The sequence below is a fragment of the Callospermophilus lateralis genome, chromosome 8 (assembly GCF_048772815.1).
Source record: "Callospermophilus lateralis isolate mCalLat2 chromosome 8, mCalLat2.hap1, whole genome shotgun sequence".
NCBI lineage: Eukaryota > Metazoa > Chordata > Mammalia > Rodentia > Sciuridae > Callospermophilus > Callospermophilus lateralis.
The window spans coordinates 84,557,731-84,577,691 of NC_135312.1; the positions used below are offsets into that span (position 1 = coordinate 84,557,731).

The window sequence follows — 19,961 nt, forward strand, 5'->3', positions numbered from 1 at the left end:
TTTATAATTCATAAGGGTGCTTTTATGAATGCTCCTGAGCAGAGCCTCTCTTTCCCCAGAAAACAACTTAGTTGTGTGGCATAACAGATATATGTATGCCTGACCCAAAGAGAATGTGGACATCTAGGGAAAAGAACTGGGATTGCTGCAGGAAAGTCACATTGCTTTCTTGGGCTGTGCTGTCATGTCCTCATCCAAAGTGGAGTAATGTGTTAGATGGAATCTGCCATCTGATCCTCAGGCCAAGGAAATAATAATCCTGTGCATGGAATGTTCTAGAATGACAGAGTGAAGAGGGAAAAATCCTGAATAACTTCAAGCAAAAGTCTAAGGAAGAAAAGAAATTTTTTTTTTTCCTTTTGACTTCTGCATTCCAGATGCCTAATGCTAGCAATACCTAGTACTAAAACCAATGAGATATATTTGTGTACATTACCCCTGTAAGAAGTGCCTTCTTGCCAGTCACGGTGGCTCACATCTATAATCCCAGCAGCTTGGGAGGCTGAGGCAGAAGAATCTCGAGTTCAAAGCCAGCCTCAGCAGTTTAGTGAGGCCCTAAGCAACTCAGCTAAACCTTATCTCTAAATAAAATATTAAATAAAAGGACTGGAGATGTGGTTCAGTGGTTGAGTGACTCTGGGTTCAATCTCTGTTACCAAAAAAAAAAAAAAAAAAAGCACCTTATTCACAAAAAGAGAGGAATCTTTTTACACAGTCCTTCTTTTAAGGGAGGACAAATTTTAAGATAAAATTATTATAGAAGTTTAAATGATTTTAATGATCTGATTTTCTCTATAAAAATAACTTCAAACAAAAATAACTTTAAAACAAAATTTTTGTTTTATCATAGATGAAATAGAAATTTTGACTGCAGATATGAATGCTGGTAAGTTAACATTTTTTTTTTTTTTTTTTTTTTACTGGTGGTATAGTGGTTTAAGCTTGCAATTTAATGTCAGTTATTAGCTGGATAATCTTAGGTGAGATACTGAACCTCAAATACAATTGGGAATAATAAAATAGTCCCCTGTTTTATGGAGATTTAAAAATGAAATTCATGTAAGACTCAACTTCCAATTGCCAGGCACCAAAATTAATTAACAATATTTTAAACTAACCAATGAGTGAAAGATTTAGATCTCAAAGTCACAAATATCAATCAAGAGGAATTTTCAACAAAGCTCTTTATTTTCTACACATAATAACATTAATTTTCAGATATTTCCCAACCTCACTTCACAGTCCTTAATGGATGAGGTCTCTCTTATTCCAAAAGTCCAAGCAAAAACTTAAGATTTTCACCATCACACTATACCCCCTACCTAGATTTTAGGATCAGTAGGACCAGGTCTAGGCTTGTGGCTCAGAGGTAGAGCACTTGCATGTGCAAGGACTTAGGTTTGAGCTCAACTCTGCAAAAAAGAAAAGGAAAAAAAAAAAAAAAAGATAAGACCAAAAAAAACTATCCACATTCATTTACAACTTGTCTTCCTTGGGGGCCTATCTCCTCTTTGTATGCCCCAAATATTTAAGAGTTGGGGGCTGGGTTTGTGTCTCAGTGGTAGAGCGCTCACCTAGTATGCATGAGGCACTGGGTTCGATCCTTAGCACCACATAAAAATAAAATAAAGGTATTTTGTCCACCTACAACTAATATATATATATATAAAATATATATTATATATCATATATAATATAGATAGATATAGATAGATTTAGATATATATATATCTAAATATATAGATAGATAGATATTTTTTTAAATTTTGTTTTTTGGGAGAATACCGGGTATTGAACTCAGGGGCACTCAATCACTGAGCCACATCCCAGCCCTATTTTGTATTTCATTAGAGACAGGGTCTCACTGAGTTGCTTAGTGCCTTGCTATTGCAAAGACTGGCTTTGAACTCAGGATCCCTCTTGTCTCAGCCTACTGAGCCATTGGGATGATGGGTGTGTGCCATGGCACCTGGCTTAAAAAAATTTTAAAAAGTTTCCTTTCTCATTTGAGGCTAAGAAACAAGTTTACAAAAATTTCACAACATAGTAAATAGAATAAAGAGAGCATCTTTTACTTTCTTTCTTTGTCATGATTCTCTTACAAGCTCATGTCTTAAGCCTTGCTCTACCATGTTTCTTTCTCAGTGACACATGGGGTGTGTCTAATTGCTCACAGAGAGAATAGGGAAACATTGTCCAGTGCCAGATGTGGCCTGCTGTCCAGGGTTCCCCCAGCATATTATCTTTTAGGGTTAATATAATGAGATGAACTATATACAAAGTGCTCAGTATTGGGCCTGGCATCTACAAAGCATTCAATACTAATAATTTTCAATAACATTATATTATTGAAAAGAGTTCTGTATCATCAGCCTCTAGAAACCAAAAGCCACGAGAGTTAAGATGCAGTTCTCCATGTTGTCAGCTTATTCTGATAATTTCAGAACATGACCCCCTCCCAAGCTATCACTCTAGTAATGCCTGAACAAGTGGCATCTCTCATCTGCCAGAGACTGGCATATTTTTAACACCTTGGCCAGCTTCTTTCTACTAAACCTTTAGGAAGAATTTTAGAGAACCAAGCCAATTTTAATATTAAGCCAGAATTTTGAAACAAAGTGAATAGTACAATTTAACATCCAAAATAATCTACTAATGAATCTGCAGTGTTTCTTAATAGATGTGACCTTTCTATTTTTGTGACAGAGACAATAAAGGTAATATCAATCAATATGTCCACAAGGTAATAGATTCAAAATCATAATGATCCAATCTCTTCCTTTCTTGAAGAAAGAAAACGGATAAAGTCATTATTACCTAAACTATCCTGTGGAGTCAAAACAAACATACACACTAGAAGGAAACGAGTGGTTGGAGGAAAGATAGCAAGAATGGTAAATCTGCATAAACAGTTTACTTCCCAGGAACAGCCTGGGGGGAGGGATGGGGAGTGATGTGATTACAATGGACTGGGAATCCTCCAATGGAAATACAGTAGGACAGGACCACCTGTTTGCACCACTATCTGGTAGAATGGCAGTGACCACACAAATGTCTTTTACAGGGAGACTTCCCATGGCAAGTGGCGATTAAAGAAGGCAAAAAAATCAACTGTGGGGGAATTTATATTGGTGGCTGTTGGATTCTGACCGCTGCACATTGTGTCAGGTAAAACAAAGGTCTTCAGTATGTTTTCGATTTCTTGAAACAATGAAAATGAGTAATAGAGATGGTGGTAGATGATAAATAAAAGTATATCAGAGAAATCATGAAGTTTCCTCTATTAACTGTTAAGTGCTTTTTGGTATTTGTGATCAGTACCTCAGAGGTCAATCCCTCAGAACTCACTGTGTTCTCCCCAGATCAAATTGCTGATCCCACCGGCAAGGACAGATCAAGCCGTTACGTACAAAATTACTTTCACTTGGCTCATTGCATGGTGCTAGGTCCAAATCTCTTGAAAGAGTTTATGTCTAAAAGTTTATAAAGGGGTAATACTAACCAGATGTCTTCTCTAGTCTCACCTCAACAAAGATGTTTAAAGAACTAACTTGACTCCTACCAACACACAACATGTGTGAATCCATGTATCCTTAAATATATTTGATGTGTGTTCCTGGCAATAAAGGAACTGTTCGAAGCTCAATGCTAATTATCTCACATACTGCTCCAGCACCAGCTTGCTTGCTCTGTGAGTCTGGATAACTTGTTTACATGGGTCCATGACTCAAAGTTATTTTTGAGGCAAGGCCACTGCACTACTTCACACAGCGGCACCACTCATATTGCATTTTGTTGTTTGGAAGTTCCTTGAGCTGCAGCAGATTCTGACTGATGCATTCTGAGTTACTGAAGACCACCTTCAAGGAGGAGACTTGCTTTCTGAAGAATAAGTTATATTATTTCTCCCTTTGACAGTGTTTTAAAATTCTCAGGTTAGAGAATTGGGGTGGGCATTATGTGAATTCAGAACTGGCATGTGACAATATGTCTCATAACTACCTGCAAATGGGAAACACCAGTTGATGCAGGCCCAAGAAAGCAAGTTATAAACGGCAGTTTGCCAATGCTGCTGTAACAAAATAACATGGAGTAAGTGTCTTCAGAAACAAAGATTTCTTTTCTCACAGTTCTGGGGACTGGAAGTCTAAAATCCATGTGCCAGCAGGGCTAGTGTCTCCTGAGACCTCTGTCCTTAGCTTGCAGGTACCCTCTTCTCATTGTGTCTTTATGTGGTCTTTCCTTTGTGCATTTATATCCCTGGTATGTCTCTGTCTTTTTATAAAGACACCAGTCTTATTGGATTAAGACCCCAGCCTTATGACTTCATTTAACTTAACTTACCTCTTCCAAGACCCTATCTCCAAATAACAGTCATTAGGGCTTAGGACCTCAACATATGAAACAGATACAGTTTAGTCTATAATAATGACTGGATTGCAATACCCAAGAGGTATTGATTAATAAATAAATCAATGTCAATATGGAGAAGGGCAGAGCTCAGGGTTCTTGCCTCAGTTCTGATAGAATGAATAAAATGTTATTTATTGAGCACCTCTTACAGACCAGGTACGAAATCAGGTCCTTTCATATATTTATCTTTTTTAGTATTCTCAACAGTCCCAGAAAGTACATATTATTCTTCCCATTTTATAGATACGTGGACCAAGATTGAGAAGTTATGTAATTGCCTAAAGCTACATGACTAGTCAGTTAGCAAAGCCAGGATAATATCAGGTTCAACATGTTTGACAGTAACTTAGATGAAGGCCTGCTTAGCAAATCCTTAGGTGACCTAAAGTTGGAAGGGGTAACATACATACTGAATGATTAAACGTGCTCAAGGAAGGACCTCATAAAAATCTTCATGGATTGGAACAAATATTCTATCTTCCTTCTTAAAGACCCTTTCTTTCCTCTTGGCGTCTGGGACACAGCACTCTCCTGGGTTTTTTACCAGCTTCTCTGGCCACACTTTCTCTGCTGTCTTCGGCAGTCGCTCCTTCTGTGCTTAAGCATCATTACTCAACTGAAGCACTGAAGTTTCATTTAGCCTGATTTCCTCTCTTCTTTTTACTTCTTCTTCCTAAAGTTATCTATAGTTTAAAATACCACTCTAACCAGGTTCTGTGGCACACACCTGTAATCCCAGTAACTCAGGAGGCTGAGGCAGAAGGATTGCAAGTTTAAGGCCAGCCTGGGCAACATAGAGCAATCCTGTCTCAGTAAATAAATAAATAAATAAAATACCACTCTATACAGACTAAATGATAGCCACAGGTTGGGGCTCTCCTCCAACCACTGACCCTATAGTCACCTGCCTATCCACACTTCTTAGCTACATCAAAAGTATCAAATTCAAAATGTCCAAGACTAGGCTCATGATGTGCCATTTCCCTAAATATGGTCTTAGTAGTCCTAGTGTTTCCTGTCTCAGCAATCAGCACCATTTATCTGGTTACACAGGCAGAGATCTTATTTCATTCCCTCAGCTATACACAGCCCAAGCACAATTTCACCAACTCTAGATGGCATTTTAAATTTTTAATTATTTAATTCTCCAAACTTCTTTCCTTCTCCACATTACCCTGCTTTCACCTCTCATGGATTATAGTCTCCTCCTAATTGACTTTCCTGCACTCATTCTGTTCACCCCCCACCCCCCACCTGTCTGTTCTCTACTACGCAGCAAGGGTAATGTTTCCATACCTGGGTTCAGTCACCTACTACTTAAATTCAGTGAGCCATTGGTTTCCTCGTAGGATAAAAATCTAAACAAATGACAACATGGCCCATTAGGCCCCATGTGATTTGGCTTTGCCAATCTCATATTGCCTGGCAGCACTACCTCCTGCTCTCTGGCCCACCTGCTCTGGACTTCGAGCACTTCAACAGCACTTGCTCCCTCCTACAAAGGGATCTTTGATATATTGTTTGCTGATTTCCCTTGCTCTTTCTACCTAATTACTGCTAGTCTTTACTCAGATCTCAGGTCAACCTTTACTTCCTTGGAAAAACTTCCCTGACTCCCTTCTTCTTGGTAAGTTCCTAAAAGTCCATGTACTGTCTACTTCTCTCACTTTTATAGTAGAGTGCCTAGCTTTATCAGTGTGCTTATCCATTTAATGTTGCATCTTTCCCTAGATGCTGAGCTCCATGAAAGTAGAAATGATTCTGATTTTGTCCATTGCTACATAAAGTGCTTGGCACAGTGATGTTTATACAGTAGATACACCCTAAGTATTTGTTGAGTAAATTGAATGAATAGACAGAGTTAGCCCTTAAGGAATATCCAGGATCTCTTATCCTATAATACAACCAAAATTAACATTGCGGACAGTCTTCTTAGAATACTAGTATAAATAAAAGTTTCCAAACATCTCAGTCTATCCTAGGACACCACTGCTTAACTGTAAGGTGATTACCTGAATCATCATTATAGAAGGATAAATTCTCTTCCGTTTATGCTGTTTGAGAAAGTAGATGACATATACATAATACATTTTAGAAGATTTTCACTAAAATGTTTAAAATAAGTTTTGTTGCTTATGGGAAATTTATTTTATGAACTACTTATTTTATGGGAAACGTGAGAGTATGAGGTCATTATTCAGCACCTTATTTTTAAAAAGTATACCTAAGCTATAATATTTTGCCAAAGTGTTCTCTGTACTCTTCCCTGAGAAAATGATGGTAGGGGACCAGTTTGCTTAACTCATGCATGATTTGATAATTGGTAATGAAAATGGAGTGAGGCATAATAACAATAATTATTAATAATTAGCTCATTCACTATTTCAGGGGAATTTTTAAATAGCTACCATGTTCCAGGTACAATAATAGCCACCAGGGCTACAGTTCATCTCTGATTTCAAGCAACACAGTGTAGCAGGAAGAAAAGTGGATAAAGAGATAAATGCAATGCAATATGAGGATGAAGTCTGTCTGCAGGGTGAGGATGGAAACTACTGCAGAGGTGCCCTCCCTGAGAACCTCTGCGTTGGCAGAGTAATAAGAACCTGCAGTCCAGTTTTCCAGTTCCTCAACCACAGTTCTGACAAGATGCTATCTAATCTCTGTTGAGACCCCTGTAGGGGCACCTACTCCAGTAGCAGATAGTTCAAGTTGTTAGTGAGCTATTTTCCTGGCATTGAGCAGTCGGATGGAATATTCTGCTCTTCATTTGTCATTGACCTAATTCTGCCCTAAGTAAATTTAGTCACAATGCTTCATAATAGCAAGGATATGAGTGGGGGAGGGGAGAGGGAGAGAGGGATGGAGGGAGGGAGGGAGGGGGAGAGAGAGAGAGAGAGAGAGAGAGAGAGAGAGAGAGAGAGAGAGAGAGAATATGAATATATAAAAAGGTCCTTAAGGGCTGGGGTTGTGGCTCAGCTATAGAGTGCTTGACTTAGCATGTGTGAGCCCCTGGGTTTGATCCTCAGCACCACATAAAAAATAAATAAATAAAATCAAAGATATTGTGTCTAACTACAACTAAAAAAATTTTTAAAAATGCTTAAAAGGGAGAATATAAAGTATCAAAATTCCATATTTACATACTTTTTTCAATTTATTTTATTTCCCTTTTCCTTTCTGTTATAGAGCCAATAAAGCTCATCATTACCAAATATGGACAGCATTGCTTAACTGGATAAGACCTAACTACACTGAGTTAGCAGTTGAAAAGGTGGATAAGATTATTATCCATGAAAACTACAATGGAGCCACCTACCAAAATGACATAGCTTTGATCAAAGTGAAAAAACATGATGACCAAAAAGAATGTGAACTGTCTCACTCCATCCCTGCCTGTGTTCCCTGGTCTCCATATCTATTTCAACCTAAAGATAGATGCATCGTTTCTGGCTGGGGTCGAGAAAAAGGTATATGTTGTATGATTAATTAATCAGCATCCAGGGGTGAGAAATGAGTGAGAATAGAATTTCAAAGGAGCTAATTTCCTAGTTTTCAGAAAGAAACAGTATCATAACCAGAAAAGTAAGCATCCAGCTAGAGCTGGCTACATGTGCTTGCCACCTGGCAATTGCCCAGCACCCTGTGCTCAGAAGGTCCCCATGCATGATTTACTGCTCAGCTGTCACCATTGTGAAATTCTTAATAATATTTGAAGGGTCTCAGGAGACTGAGGCAAAAAAAATCGCAATGTCAAGGTCACCCTGAGCAACTTAGCAAGACCCTGTCTCAAAATTAAAATTTTTAAATGGGCTGAGGGTGTAACTCAGTGGTAGAGTGCTTGCCTAGCACGAGCAAGGCCCTGGATTCAATCCCTAATTATTATTATTACTGCAGAATAATAATAACAATAATAATTTTTGAAGGGGCACCATCCCACATTTCCATTTTTCACTAGATCCTGAAAATTATGTAACTAGTCCTTATCCAGATGTCTAAAGGACATATGTACTCTGTGATCCTGAAGTTAACGTGGAGGGGTGAATATAGAGATAGGGAGACACACAGCATGGACTTTTTTGATTTGTTGAAGAGGTGTGGGTAGAAGATAAAAAGGTTTACAAAATTGGAATGAAATATTGGTCCACAGAGACTGGAAGGGACAAGGGAAGAGGGAGGATGGAAAGACGTTCAATAAGGGGCACCAATACGGAGTCTCTTCTGGTTCTTCTTTAGCACATAGGGTGACTATAGGCTAAAACAATCTAGGATATATTTTAAATGACTAAAAGAAGAGTACCAAATTCCCAACACATAAAAATGATAAATGTTTGAAGAGATGGAAATGCTTATTACCTTGATTTCTTATTACACATTATATACATATATTGAATTACCACCATGTACCCCATAAAGATATATGAATATTATGTCTTAAAAAAATTAAAAAGTAGCCGGGCGCCATGGCACACACCTGTAATCCTAGTGGCTTGGGAGGCTGAGGCAGGAGGATCACAAGTTCAAAGCCAGCCTCAGCAAAAGTGAAGTGTTAAGCAACTTGGCAAGACCCTGTCTCTAAATAAAACACAAAATAGAGCTAGGGATGTGGCTCAGTGGTCTAGTGCCCCTAGGTTCAATCCCTGATACCAGAAAATAAATAATAAATAAATAGCCAGACATGGTGGCACACATCTTTAATCCTAGCTACTTAAGAGGCTGCAGCAAGAGCATCACAAATTCAAGGCCAGCCTAGGCAATTTACAGTTAGCAAGTCCTTGTCTCAAAATGAAAAATAAAAAGGGTCGGGGAGGTAGTTCTTCCTTAGCACCCTCAATACTGTGAGGAAGGAAAAAGGTAGCCCATAGATAATAGGAAAACAAAGAAAGATTTGCAAAGAGATAGTCTCCATGTTTTGAATCACTAACAGATCACTACATTCCTCCTGTCTCCTTCCCATTCACCATACCCCACTCCTTTACAAAGAGAAAGAACAGGTGAATTTTATTCTTTGAACTTCTAAGACTTTTGGTGAACACCTCCTATGAATAGGAGATGTGGACACTTGGAAAATAAATATTAGAAGAACTGCTAAATTAGAAGTTAGATGAGATGAGAATTAAACTACCTAACATGTTTCCCATCATCTGGAAGATTTTTTTTTTCATAATATTCTTTTTTTTCTAAATATACTCTATTTTATTTTATTTAAAAAATTTTTAAATTTGTTTTAATTAGTTGTATATGACAGTAGAATGCACTTATGCAGTTTGATATATCATACATAGATGGTATATAATTTCTCATTTTTCTGAGTGTACATGTTGCAGAATCATATTGATCATGCAGTCACATATATACATACAATAACAATGTCTATTTCATTTTCTACCGTCTTTCCTATCCCCACACCCCCTCCCCTACCTTCCCATCACTTCCCTCTACCTAATCTAAGGTAACGCTATTCTTCCCTAAGGCCCCCCTCCCATTGTGAATTAGTATGTGCATATTAGAGAAAACATTTAGCCTTTGGTTTTATGGAATTGAATTATTTCGCTTAGCATGATATCTCCATCTCCAACCATTTACTAGCAGATGCCATAATTTTACTCTTCTTTAAAGCTCAGTAATATTCCATTATATATATAATGGAATATTATATATATATTATATATATGATAATTATATATAATAATTATAATACACACACACACACACACACACACACACATCTCACATTTTCTTTATCCATTCATCTATTGAAGGACATCTAGGTTGGTTCCATAGTCTAGCTATTGTGAATTGAGGAGTGGGATAGCTGGGTCAAATGTTGGTTCCATTCCCAATTTTCTGTGGAATCTCCATACTGCTTTCCATAGTGGTTGACCTTAAAATTTATCTTCCCTTTCACCTTTTAACTCTTTGTTGACAGAAATCCTAAATAACTTCATAGCATTGATTTTATAGTCTCATGTTCTAACACATTCTTTAAATAATTCCCACATTGAAAATTGTAAAATATATGTATAAATTAGGCTGGATTTGTAGTGTGTGTGAATACACAAGACTTATAAAATACTGAATTTTATTAAGGAACTAATTCATCCAGAAGGAACTAATTCATCCTTATATTTGTTCTATTTTTAAATATCCCATTTATTATATACCTTTAAAAATATACACATTAGTAGAAGTTAAAGTATAATACATCCTTATTATTCATCACCGTGTTCCCACAGTTATCAACATTCTGTCATTTTGTTTTTTTGTTTGCCTGTTTGTTTTTGTACTGGAGATTGAACCCTGGGGCACTTTACCACTGAGCTACATCCTAGGTCCTTTCATTTTTTTTATTTTGGAACAGGGTCTTCTTGCTAAGTTGCTGGCTTAGCAAGAGGGTCTTGCTTGAGACGGGCTTTGAACACTTGTAATCCTCTTGCCTCCACCTCACAAATCACTGGGGTTATAGGTGTGCACCACTGCACCTGGCTATTTTATCTCCCAATATCCATCAGGGTGAAAAACAGGAGGGTGATGGGAAAAGATTCACTCCTCACCTTTGAAACATATTATCCTGAGTTCATGTGTTTTTCTGATCTTCCCTAGATATAACCTGGTCCTTCTCCTTCCATAGACCAAAGAAAACTTTCATTTAAATATAAAGGAAATTCTAAATCGGCCTTTCAATCACTTCGGAGATGTATTTCCTCACAGATACACAAAAATGCATATACACTAATAACTCCATATGTATTTTCTTTAAAATTACTCACTCCAACAAGCACTGTAAAGGAAATAGGAAACATGATAAGATAGGACATATTTGTGTGAGAAGACACTGCACTAATTCCTATCCAATTCCCCTACTGAACTCTACAACCAAAGGGGAAGACAGTATCTCATTCATCTTTGGGTATCAGCTTTGTATTAAATGAGTGGGATTTCAGGCTGTATATTCAATAATCCTCCTCCACTATCCATCCAAGTGTAGAAAGAAAGTTGTAGAAACTAGGGATATAAGAAGAGTATATTAAATATGCTAAAGAATTGTCTTCAAAATTTTATATATGTATCTGAGATCACTCATGTTCCTAATGGTTTACTAAGTTGCAAGAGTATTTATTTAGATTTTTTATTTGTGACTTCTGTTTTTTTTCTCACTCTGTTTAGATAACCAAAAGGTCTATTCACTCAAGTGGGGTGAAGTTAACCTAATAGATAACTGCTCTAGATTTTACCCAAATCGCTTCTATGAAAAAGAAATGGAATGTGCAGGTAAGTGCCAAGTGGTTAATCTGAGATACATATCATCTTAGTCTATTGTTTAGTTACTTTAATGAAATACCTGAAGCTGGTTTCTTATAAAGAAAAAAGGTTTATTTAGCTCATGTTTTGAAGGCTCAGGGCATGATGTTGACAGTAGCTCTGCTCTGGTGAGGACTTCATGGGGGAGTGGGCCCCAGAATGGCTGGGGGCATGTTCTGAAGTGATGGAAGGGAGAGATAACACCAAAAATCAGGAAGCCAAAGAGGGGGAGAGCTGGGCTTGCTCCTTTCCTAACAACCCTCTCTGGAGAACTAACTCAGGGTCCCGGGAGAACCCTTCAATCCCTTGGGAGGACACTCCCTTCTGCTCACTGACTTAAGGACCTCCCGTAGGCCCCACCTCTTAGCATCACCTCACTGATCACCAACCTCCCAGCACATGAACCCTTGGGGAACAAACTCAAAACTTATTGAAAACTGTTAGAAATTCACAAGAGTAAGAAGAAAGTGCCCTCCCATTGTGAAACGGGGTTCAGGATTACAGACAAACGGATGAGTCACACAAAATCGACCAGTCCACAGACAAGGGATGAATAGCTACAAGTTTGAAAGATGAAGGCCAAATCTCCAAGGGCTTACCATACTGAGGAGTCATCAGACACAAGGCAAGTGTCACGCTTAAAAAGAGGAGCTCTGGCTGCCTCAAGTCCAGGCTCTGCCACTTGTTTGCTGTGTCACCTTGGACAAGATAGTGACCTCTTCATGTCTTCTTTTTTTCATCTATAAAGTGGAGGAAATAATGATACTAACCATACTTACCCTGTAGGATTGTGTGAGGATTAAAATGATGAATGACTAATACCTATTAAGCAGTCAATAAGCACTAAGTGTTTTGTCACGTTCCTTGCAACAAAAACACTCAGGGTCCCTCCAGGGGAACTGGGCTGCACGAAATAACCACACAAGAGACAGAGATACCTTTTTCTTTGGGGTCCTGTGACGGCTCCTCTGACCTTAAGGGTCCACAGAAAGAGAGAGAGTGTGTGCTGACCCCTTTTATTGAGGAGAAGCCATTCAAATGAGGCAGGGGGTCAGGTTTCAGGGGGTTGAGTGATGTCTGCTGTCAGCAGGGTGACTGACATCTAGGAAGGCCACACCCAAAGGCAGAGCAAGAGAAAGGGACACACAAAGAGCGTTCCCATGGAATATTCTATCCCAAACAGGGCAAAGGGGTAATATCACAAAGGAACAGGCGAGTGTAGCTCAATCCATGGGGTAACCCGCCTATGTCTAAAGATGTGTCCAGGTCACTACAAGATGTAGTGATGGTCAAAGCCTCTCTGCTCTGGGAAGGATAAAGCCAATCATTCAGATTGACTCCAACTCTGCAAGCCCTGCAGGGACCCTTAGGGAGGGAGAATCCCCGTTACCGCCTTTTAGGAAAGCAAAAGAAAACTAGTCATGTCCTTCTCTGGTGATGGAAGTAGAGAAGTCAGATGGTGACCTTGACAAACAGGTGGCAATATGCGCTTTTCTCTTTCCCAGGTACATCCGATGGTTCCATTGATGCCTGTAAAGGAGACTCTGGAGGCCCCTTAATCTGTAAGGATGTCAATAATGTGACTTACGTTTGGGGCATTGTGAGTTGGGGTGAAAACTGTGGAAAACCAGAGTTCCCAGGTGTTTACACCAAAGTGGCTAATTATTTTGACTGGATTAGCTATCACGTAGGAAGATCTTTTATTTCTCAGTACAATATCTGAAATTGTGATCTCCTGCTCTTTTGGTGATCTTTCTGTCCTTATTCTCTGTAGAGTTTTTTTAATTGAAATGAAACTATATAATTATTAGTTCTCTAGGGGAAAATGAAGCAAATGTTATTGGATATTTTTAAAGGTCTTTTTAAAGTTTATGCCATCTTGGAATGTTGCTGTATAATTCTCAAATAAATATTTTGGTCAAGCATACTAGATTGGTTTGTTTGTTCTTTGGTTTCGGGGAATGAACACAGGAATTTGTGTGTGTTCAGCACCATGGAGCTAACTCTTCCCCATAATCCTGCCCCAACCACATGTGAAACGCTTAAAAGGAAGCCTTCCTCCTGGCTGTAGCCCGAATGCTTGGTTCACTGAGGGTGCTCAATGAATAGGCATTAGCTGGTTTTATTCTTCGGTTTTAAAGCACGTCTATCATCATGTTGAACACAAAGGTGTATTTCTCACATAAATATTACCTTTAAGATGACACTGGGTTCCAGTCTTGGATAAAGCCCAAATGTTTTAATAATAGAAATCCTCATTTCTACATATATTCTGGGCAGCTGCTGCTCAGATTTTTTTTCCTTTTTTGAAATTGTGGTAAAAAAGACATCAGGGCTGGGGTTGTGACTCAGTGGTAGAGCACTTGCCTAGCATGTGAGAGGCACTGGGTTCAATTCTCAGCACCACATATAAATAAATAAATAAATGTCCATCGACAACTAAGATAATATCTTTAAAAAATCGTTCTTAATTGTATAAAAACCTAAACCTCTTAGAAAGAAATAAAATAGTCCCTTGCTTTTGCATTTCTACTACCAATGTCAGGAAACTATTTATAAGATACAGTTTCAACCTTTATTAAGGGTTTAGAGACAGGCTTTTTTTTCACTAAAGGAAAGTAAGAAAACTTATTTTGGCGTGTGCAGTAGACCAGGAACCCAAATTATAGTAACACTTGGACATTTGCTCCCATGGACTCTTTAAAAAATTTTAATTAAATCTCAGGTTTAGGACTAGTTTTTCCTGATGCAGCTTGTACTTTTGCATATTTTGATATGATTAGACTTTGTGTAACAACTATTTAGGCCTAAGTGTATAAAAAGCTGGGACTCTGTAAATGATGTAAACGTGTGTTAAAGTCAGTTTAAAATGCATATGAAATTAATTGATTAAAACAAGGAAGAAAATTTAAATAAATAAATAAATAAATAAGACATAACATAAAATAAATAATTTTTATTATTAATTAATTTTAGTTTCTTTTTTAACGCAAATGGAGCACAACTTTTCATTTCTCTGGTTGTACATGATGTAGAGTCACACCATTCATGCAGTCACACCCATACATACAGATCATTCTACCATCTCCAGCCCCTTCTTCTCTCTGCTCAATCCAAAGTTCCTCCATTCTTTTCTTGTCCTCTCCCCTCCCTGCCCCCATTGTGGATCAGCATTCACTTATCAGAGAAAACATTCGGCCTTTGGTTTTTTGGGATTGGTTTACTTCACTTAGCATGATATTCTCCAACTCTGTCCATTTACCAGTAAATGCCATGATTTCATTCTTCTTTAAAGCTGAGTAATATTCCATTGTGTACATGTACCACAGTTTCTTTATCCATTCATCTATTGAAGGGTATCTAGGCTGTTTTAACAGTTCAGCTATTGTGAATTGAGCGGCTACAAACACGAGGTGGCTGTATCACTATAGTATGCTGATTTTAAGTCCTTTGGGTACAGACTGAGGAATGGGATAGCTGGGTCAAATGGTGGTTCCATTCCAAGTTTTCTAAGGAATCTCCAAATTGTTTTCCAAAGTGGTTGTATCATTTTTCAATTCCACCATCATCACCAGCACTTATTGTTGCTTGAATTCTTGATAGTTGCCATTCTGACTGGAATGAGATGAACTCTTAGAGTGGTTTTGATTTGCATTTCTCTAATTGCTAGAGATGTTGAACATTTGTTGATCAATTGTACATCTTTTGTTGAGTGTCTGCTCATTTCTTTAGTTCATTTATTGATTGGGCAAATAAAACCTTTTAAATCATTTTAAGGGTAAAGTTCAGTGGCACTAAATATACTCAACTTGTTATATAATTAACACCACCTGCCACCTATAGAATTTTTTCAACTTTCCAAACTGAAACTTCATACCAATTAAACAGTAACTTCCCACTCTCACCTCCCCAACGCTGCTCAGATTTTAAATTCCTTTGTCTTTGAATGCAGGAGAGTATTTGGCCATCTATTGCCATGTAAGGAGGCCCCTCCAAATGGTGCTTTAAATAAAAATTATTTATTATTTTGCTCATGAGTCTAAGGGTTATCAAGGCTTGCATGGCCAGCTTCCCTTCCAATTCTCATGCACTTGCAGTCAGACAAGGATGGAGCAGTTATTCCAAGGGTTTCTTCACTCACATGTTTGTTTGGACTGGGAGAACTGAGTCAGCTGGGGCTCCTTAGATAGCTCAATGTGGTCTCTCTCCACATGGAGTCCAAAAATGGAGTCCAACTCAGGGATGCCAGACTTCTCACACAGCAGCTGATGAGTGTCCCAAGAGAAAGTGCAGAACATGTATAATTTTTTTCTAACCTATCCTTGGAAGTTTATTTTCATCACTCTACCTAGGTTCAAGATCCCCAGGTTCAAGAGAAGGGGACATAATCCATCTCTTTCTCTTTTTTTTTCTTTAACATATTTTTAGTTGTAGATGGACACAATACCTTTATTCTATTTATTTATTCATTTATTTATATATGGTGCTGAGGATCAAACCCAGTGCCTCACACATGATAGGCAAGTGTTCTACCACGGAGCCACCATCCCAACCCCCAAAATCCATCTCTTGATGGGAGTGGTGTCAGAGTATTAAGGTTTAGATATTAGGGGTCCCCCAAAATTTCATGTATGAGAAAATGCAAGAAAGTTTAGGGATGAAATGATGGGGTTGTGAGAGCCTTAACCTATCAGTACATTAATCCACTGATAGGAATTAACTAGGTGATAGCTCTAGGCAGTAGGGTGTGGCTGGAGGAGATGAGTTACTGGGGGATGTGTCTCTGGGTTTTATATTTTGTCCCTGATGAGCCTAGCTTAGTCTCTCTCTCTGTTTCCTGATGGCCATGTCCTGACTTGCTTTCCTCCACCTCTTTCTTCTACCATGATATCCTGCCTCATTTTGGGCCCGCCTGTGGAGCCAGCCTATGGACTGAGACCTCTGAAACCCTGATCCCTAAATAAGCTTTTCCTCCTCAAAAACTGTTCTTGTCAAGTCTTTTGGTCATGGCAGCAAAAAAGCTGACTGAAGCACAAAGAATTTGAGAATATGTTTTAAAACCATCAAGTCCTGACTCAACAGTTCTGGAACCTTAGAAGATGTCTGTATATGAGACCATTAAAAAGAACTGAAGTCTGTAGACTGGGAAAGCATTGGTATCTTAGCCCCTCAACAGACCAGGTGAGTCTGTACAGGGATAGGAGGGGTGTCAAAGTGTTAAGGTTAAGCCCCCAGTACTGGGGGCTTCAAAGCAGAGTTGACTAAGGTGAGGTCCTAAAGGACAGCTCTCCAAAGTGGCTCCATGTGGCAGATATCAGGTAGAGCAGTACTGGAATGACCTGACTTCAGAGTTTTCCCAGGTTAGAGATCTGACACTCAGAACTCCTCTAATCACAGACTATAGAAGCCAATCTCATTGGTATAGTAAATAATAATAATATAAAGAATAATTTGGGGCTGGGGATATAGCTCAGTTGGTAAAGTGCTTGCCTCGCATGCACAAGGCCCTGGGTTCAATCCCCACCACCAGGAGAATGAATGAATGAATGAATAAATAAATAAATAATTTTTTTCACAAAATATCCTAGACAGCCACAGAATTGGAGTCTATGCATCTAGGAATAATGTTCAAAGACCACAGGAGGTAGCTCCATCAGAGATTTCTACTGCTGCTAAAAGGCCCATTATCCTTGCATACATTGTACTGCAGAGGCTGAGCACTGAAGGATGTTGCTATACCTTTGGCCACTGCTGCATCTCTGAGTTAACTTGGACTTCACTAAAGGTACTCAGAGAGCAGAGCTCACTGGATGTGGCATTCTACCATCACATTATGGTTAACCCTAGTCTTTGAGCTCACCATCTTAGGAGGCAGACAAGACAATAAATTCTGAAGCTGCACTTTGCCAGGAACAATAGCAAGAAAAACTCAAGAGAAATCCGCCTGAAGTGTCAGAGAGGGCCTCTGAGCTTAATCTGAATCGTGGAAGAATTTCCAGGCAGATGCAAATGCAAAGGCTTTTCAGCTTAAAGAGTCAATCACACACAGGAACAGAGAGCAGGTCAGTGTGTCTAGAGCCAAGGGTGCTGGGGAAGAGCTGGAAAAGGAGAAAAGAACATATCAAGGAGGGCAAATGCCAAAGAGTTGGGACTACTGAAGGAAACTGGAAAGTTCCAATTGAAGGCAGTGAGGAAGATGTGTGGGAGACAGGGTTAGAATGAGACGGGAAAGTCAGAAGACAACTGGGGCATCCAAATGAAAACTGATAAAGGTAGAAACTAAAGTAGGGATAGAGGATGACCCTGATTCTAGATGTTAAGGAGTGAAAAGACCACATCTAGGGACAAAGTAGATAGCAGGGTAGTAGGAGAGGGCTTTGAGTCTAGGGTAGTCACTAGATGTCTGCTTAGAGGATGAGGTGATTGGTATTGCCATTGATTGCAGAAATAAAGGGAACAGGGGAAGAGAAAAAGGTACATTTTAAATTTGTGGTGTGTCACAAGGGGACAAAATTGCAACCTATGCAGTCAAGGGGAGAAATAAAGAATGCCCACGTGCTTCTGCCCCTTTCAATACTTTATTCACTCAAATTACTCAATACAATTTCACTCTGTAGATTCTTAATCAAGAAAACGACAATCCTTGATGCTAGGCACTGGAATAAACATAATCAATTCACAGCAAGCAATTCTAGATTAATTAATTCACAGCAAACAAGTCTAGATTAATTCTAAGCATTGCAAAACACACTTAATCATAACAGGCTAATGACAGACATTCCCTCTGCAGGCTAAGTTCAAAAGTCTTAAGCCTTAGGCTTTATGTCCAGTAGATGCACACTCACTCAGACCTCGGTGACCAGTGACATCATTTACCCTGGGGTCAGAAACATATGGTCTGGTGGTCTCTACCCTGATCTTCTGGTAAGGGAGGACAGCCTGCCAGGGGCTTCACTCTGTTTATCAGGGTGAGGGGAAGTAACTTGTTTGAGGCCAACTGGAGGGGTCTGTGGGTGTGCCTGGTGAGACCGCAGGTTTCAAACTGGAGTTTTTAAAAATGGAGTTGCTTAGGCTCAGGCCTTAGGTCATCCTCACAGGTGCCTCTGGGAGCTCAGTGAGAAGATGTAGTTTTCAGTAGAAGAGGAAAAGAATGTAGTTCCATCAATCAGAGAAACTGGGGTATGAGAATTTAATCCCTAAAGAGAATTGAGACACAGAGGACTAAATCTGTGTCCTCACAAGCAGAAGCTGCTCCCCTTCTTTCTTAATGTGTTGAAAGGTACTGTCAAAAAAAAAAAAAAAAAAAAAAAAAAAAAAGATTTTTGTGCATATTGGGAGGCCTTGGTTGGTAAGTGGATATCACATGATTTCTCTTCACCTGGACTTGTTCACTGTTAAAAAAAATAAAAAAGGAGGATAATACCTCCCTGGGCACATTCCTTCCCTTCATCCAGTGTGATATGAGCTGATCACATATCAAAGAACCTGGCTTGGGAGCTGAGTGTGGACAAAAGTCTGACTGATCTTCGCTAACTCTGAGTTTGGGCTAATCTCTAGGTGGGGAAGGACCCCTTTCTTTAACTGGTCAAAGACTGTGTCCTATAAAGCGGGGTTCTAAATATGAGAGATCATGTATGTGAAATGCCCAAATGGCACAGAAGAAGCATTCAACAAAGGTATGTGCTTCATATGAACACTGCACACTGATTACAAGCTTGGAAAACTTGTAGCAAAATGCCAAACTAGAAAGACACACCTCTTCTCAACAATTGCAACATTGCCCTGGATCCTACTATACAGTTCTTGGCAACTGCTGAGATAATAAGAGAATCAGATATTTATAGCTCTGGTAAAAAGTACTGCAATCGTTATTTATGGATCCTGCACCGTGCCTAGGAAAAATACAGAGAAATGTCACTAGAACTATCAAGTTACAAAATACTTTGCCTAGGAAAACCATGGTTTCTTTAAGTTTCATTTTGCTTTACTGTATTTAAGCGTAGGCTACTGAATCTGCCCAAAAGGCAAAAAACAAACACAAAACAAAATAGAACAAAAAAACTTGTGGTTTTTACCGTCAAACCATTTTATTCTTCCAGAAAGTCCAAACCAGCATCTAACTCATCCTGGTTACATTGTTACCCCTGAGGACTTGGATTGACATCCCTAACTAAATTCAGCTTCTCCAATCGAGGGCACAGTGGTCTGGAGGTCGGGGTGAAGACTTGGGAAGACAAAGCCAGGCT

The 19,961-nt window shown here is 38.9% G+C and overlaps 1 protein-coding gene across 4 annotated transcripts in view; it reads left to right on the plus strand.

Moving 5' to 3' along the window:
- Nucleotides 1-13,438, plus strand: part of Cfi (complement factor I) — a 36,511-nt gene extending 23,073 nt beyond the window's left edge. For 3 of the 4 annotated variants that reach the window (XM_076865213.1, XM_076865215.1, XM_076865216.1), the window contains 6 exons: nt 851-886; nt 2,791-2,894; nt 3,065-3,168; nt 7,603-7,883; nt 11,581-11,685; nt 13,221-13,438. In XM_076865213.1, coding sequence (XP_076721328.1) covers nt 851-886; nt 2,791-2,894; nt 3,065-3,168; nt 7,603-7,883; nt 11,581-11,685; nt 13,221-13,438 — 848 coding nt within the window. The remainder of the gene's footprint in view (nt 1-850; nt 887-2,790; nt 2,895-3,064; nt 3,169-7,602; nt 7,884-11,580; nt 11,686-13,220) is intronic. The other variant, XM_076865217.1, reaches the window with a different exon arrangement.
- The last annotated feature ends 6,523 nt before the right edge of the window (nt 13,439-19,961 follow it).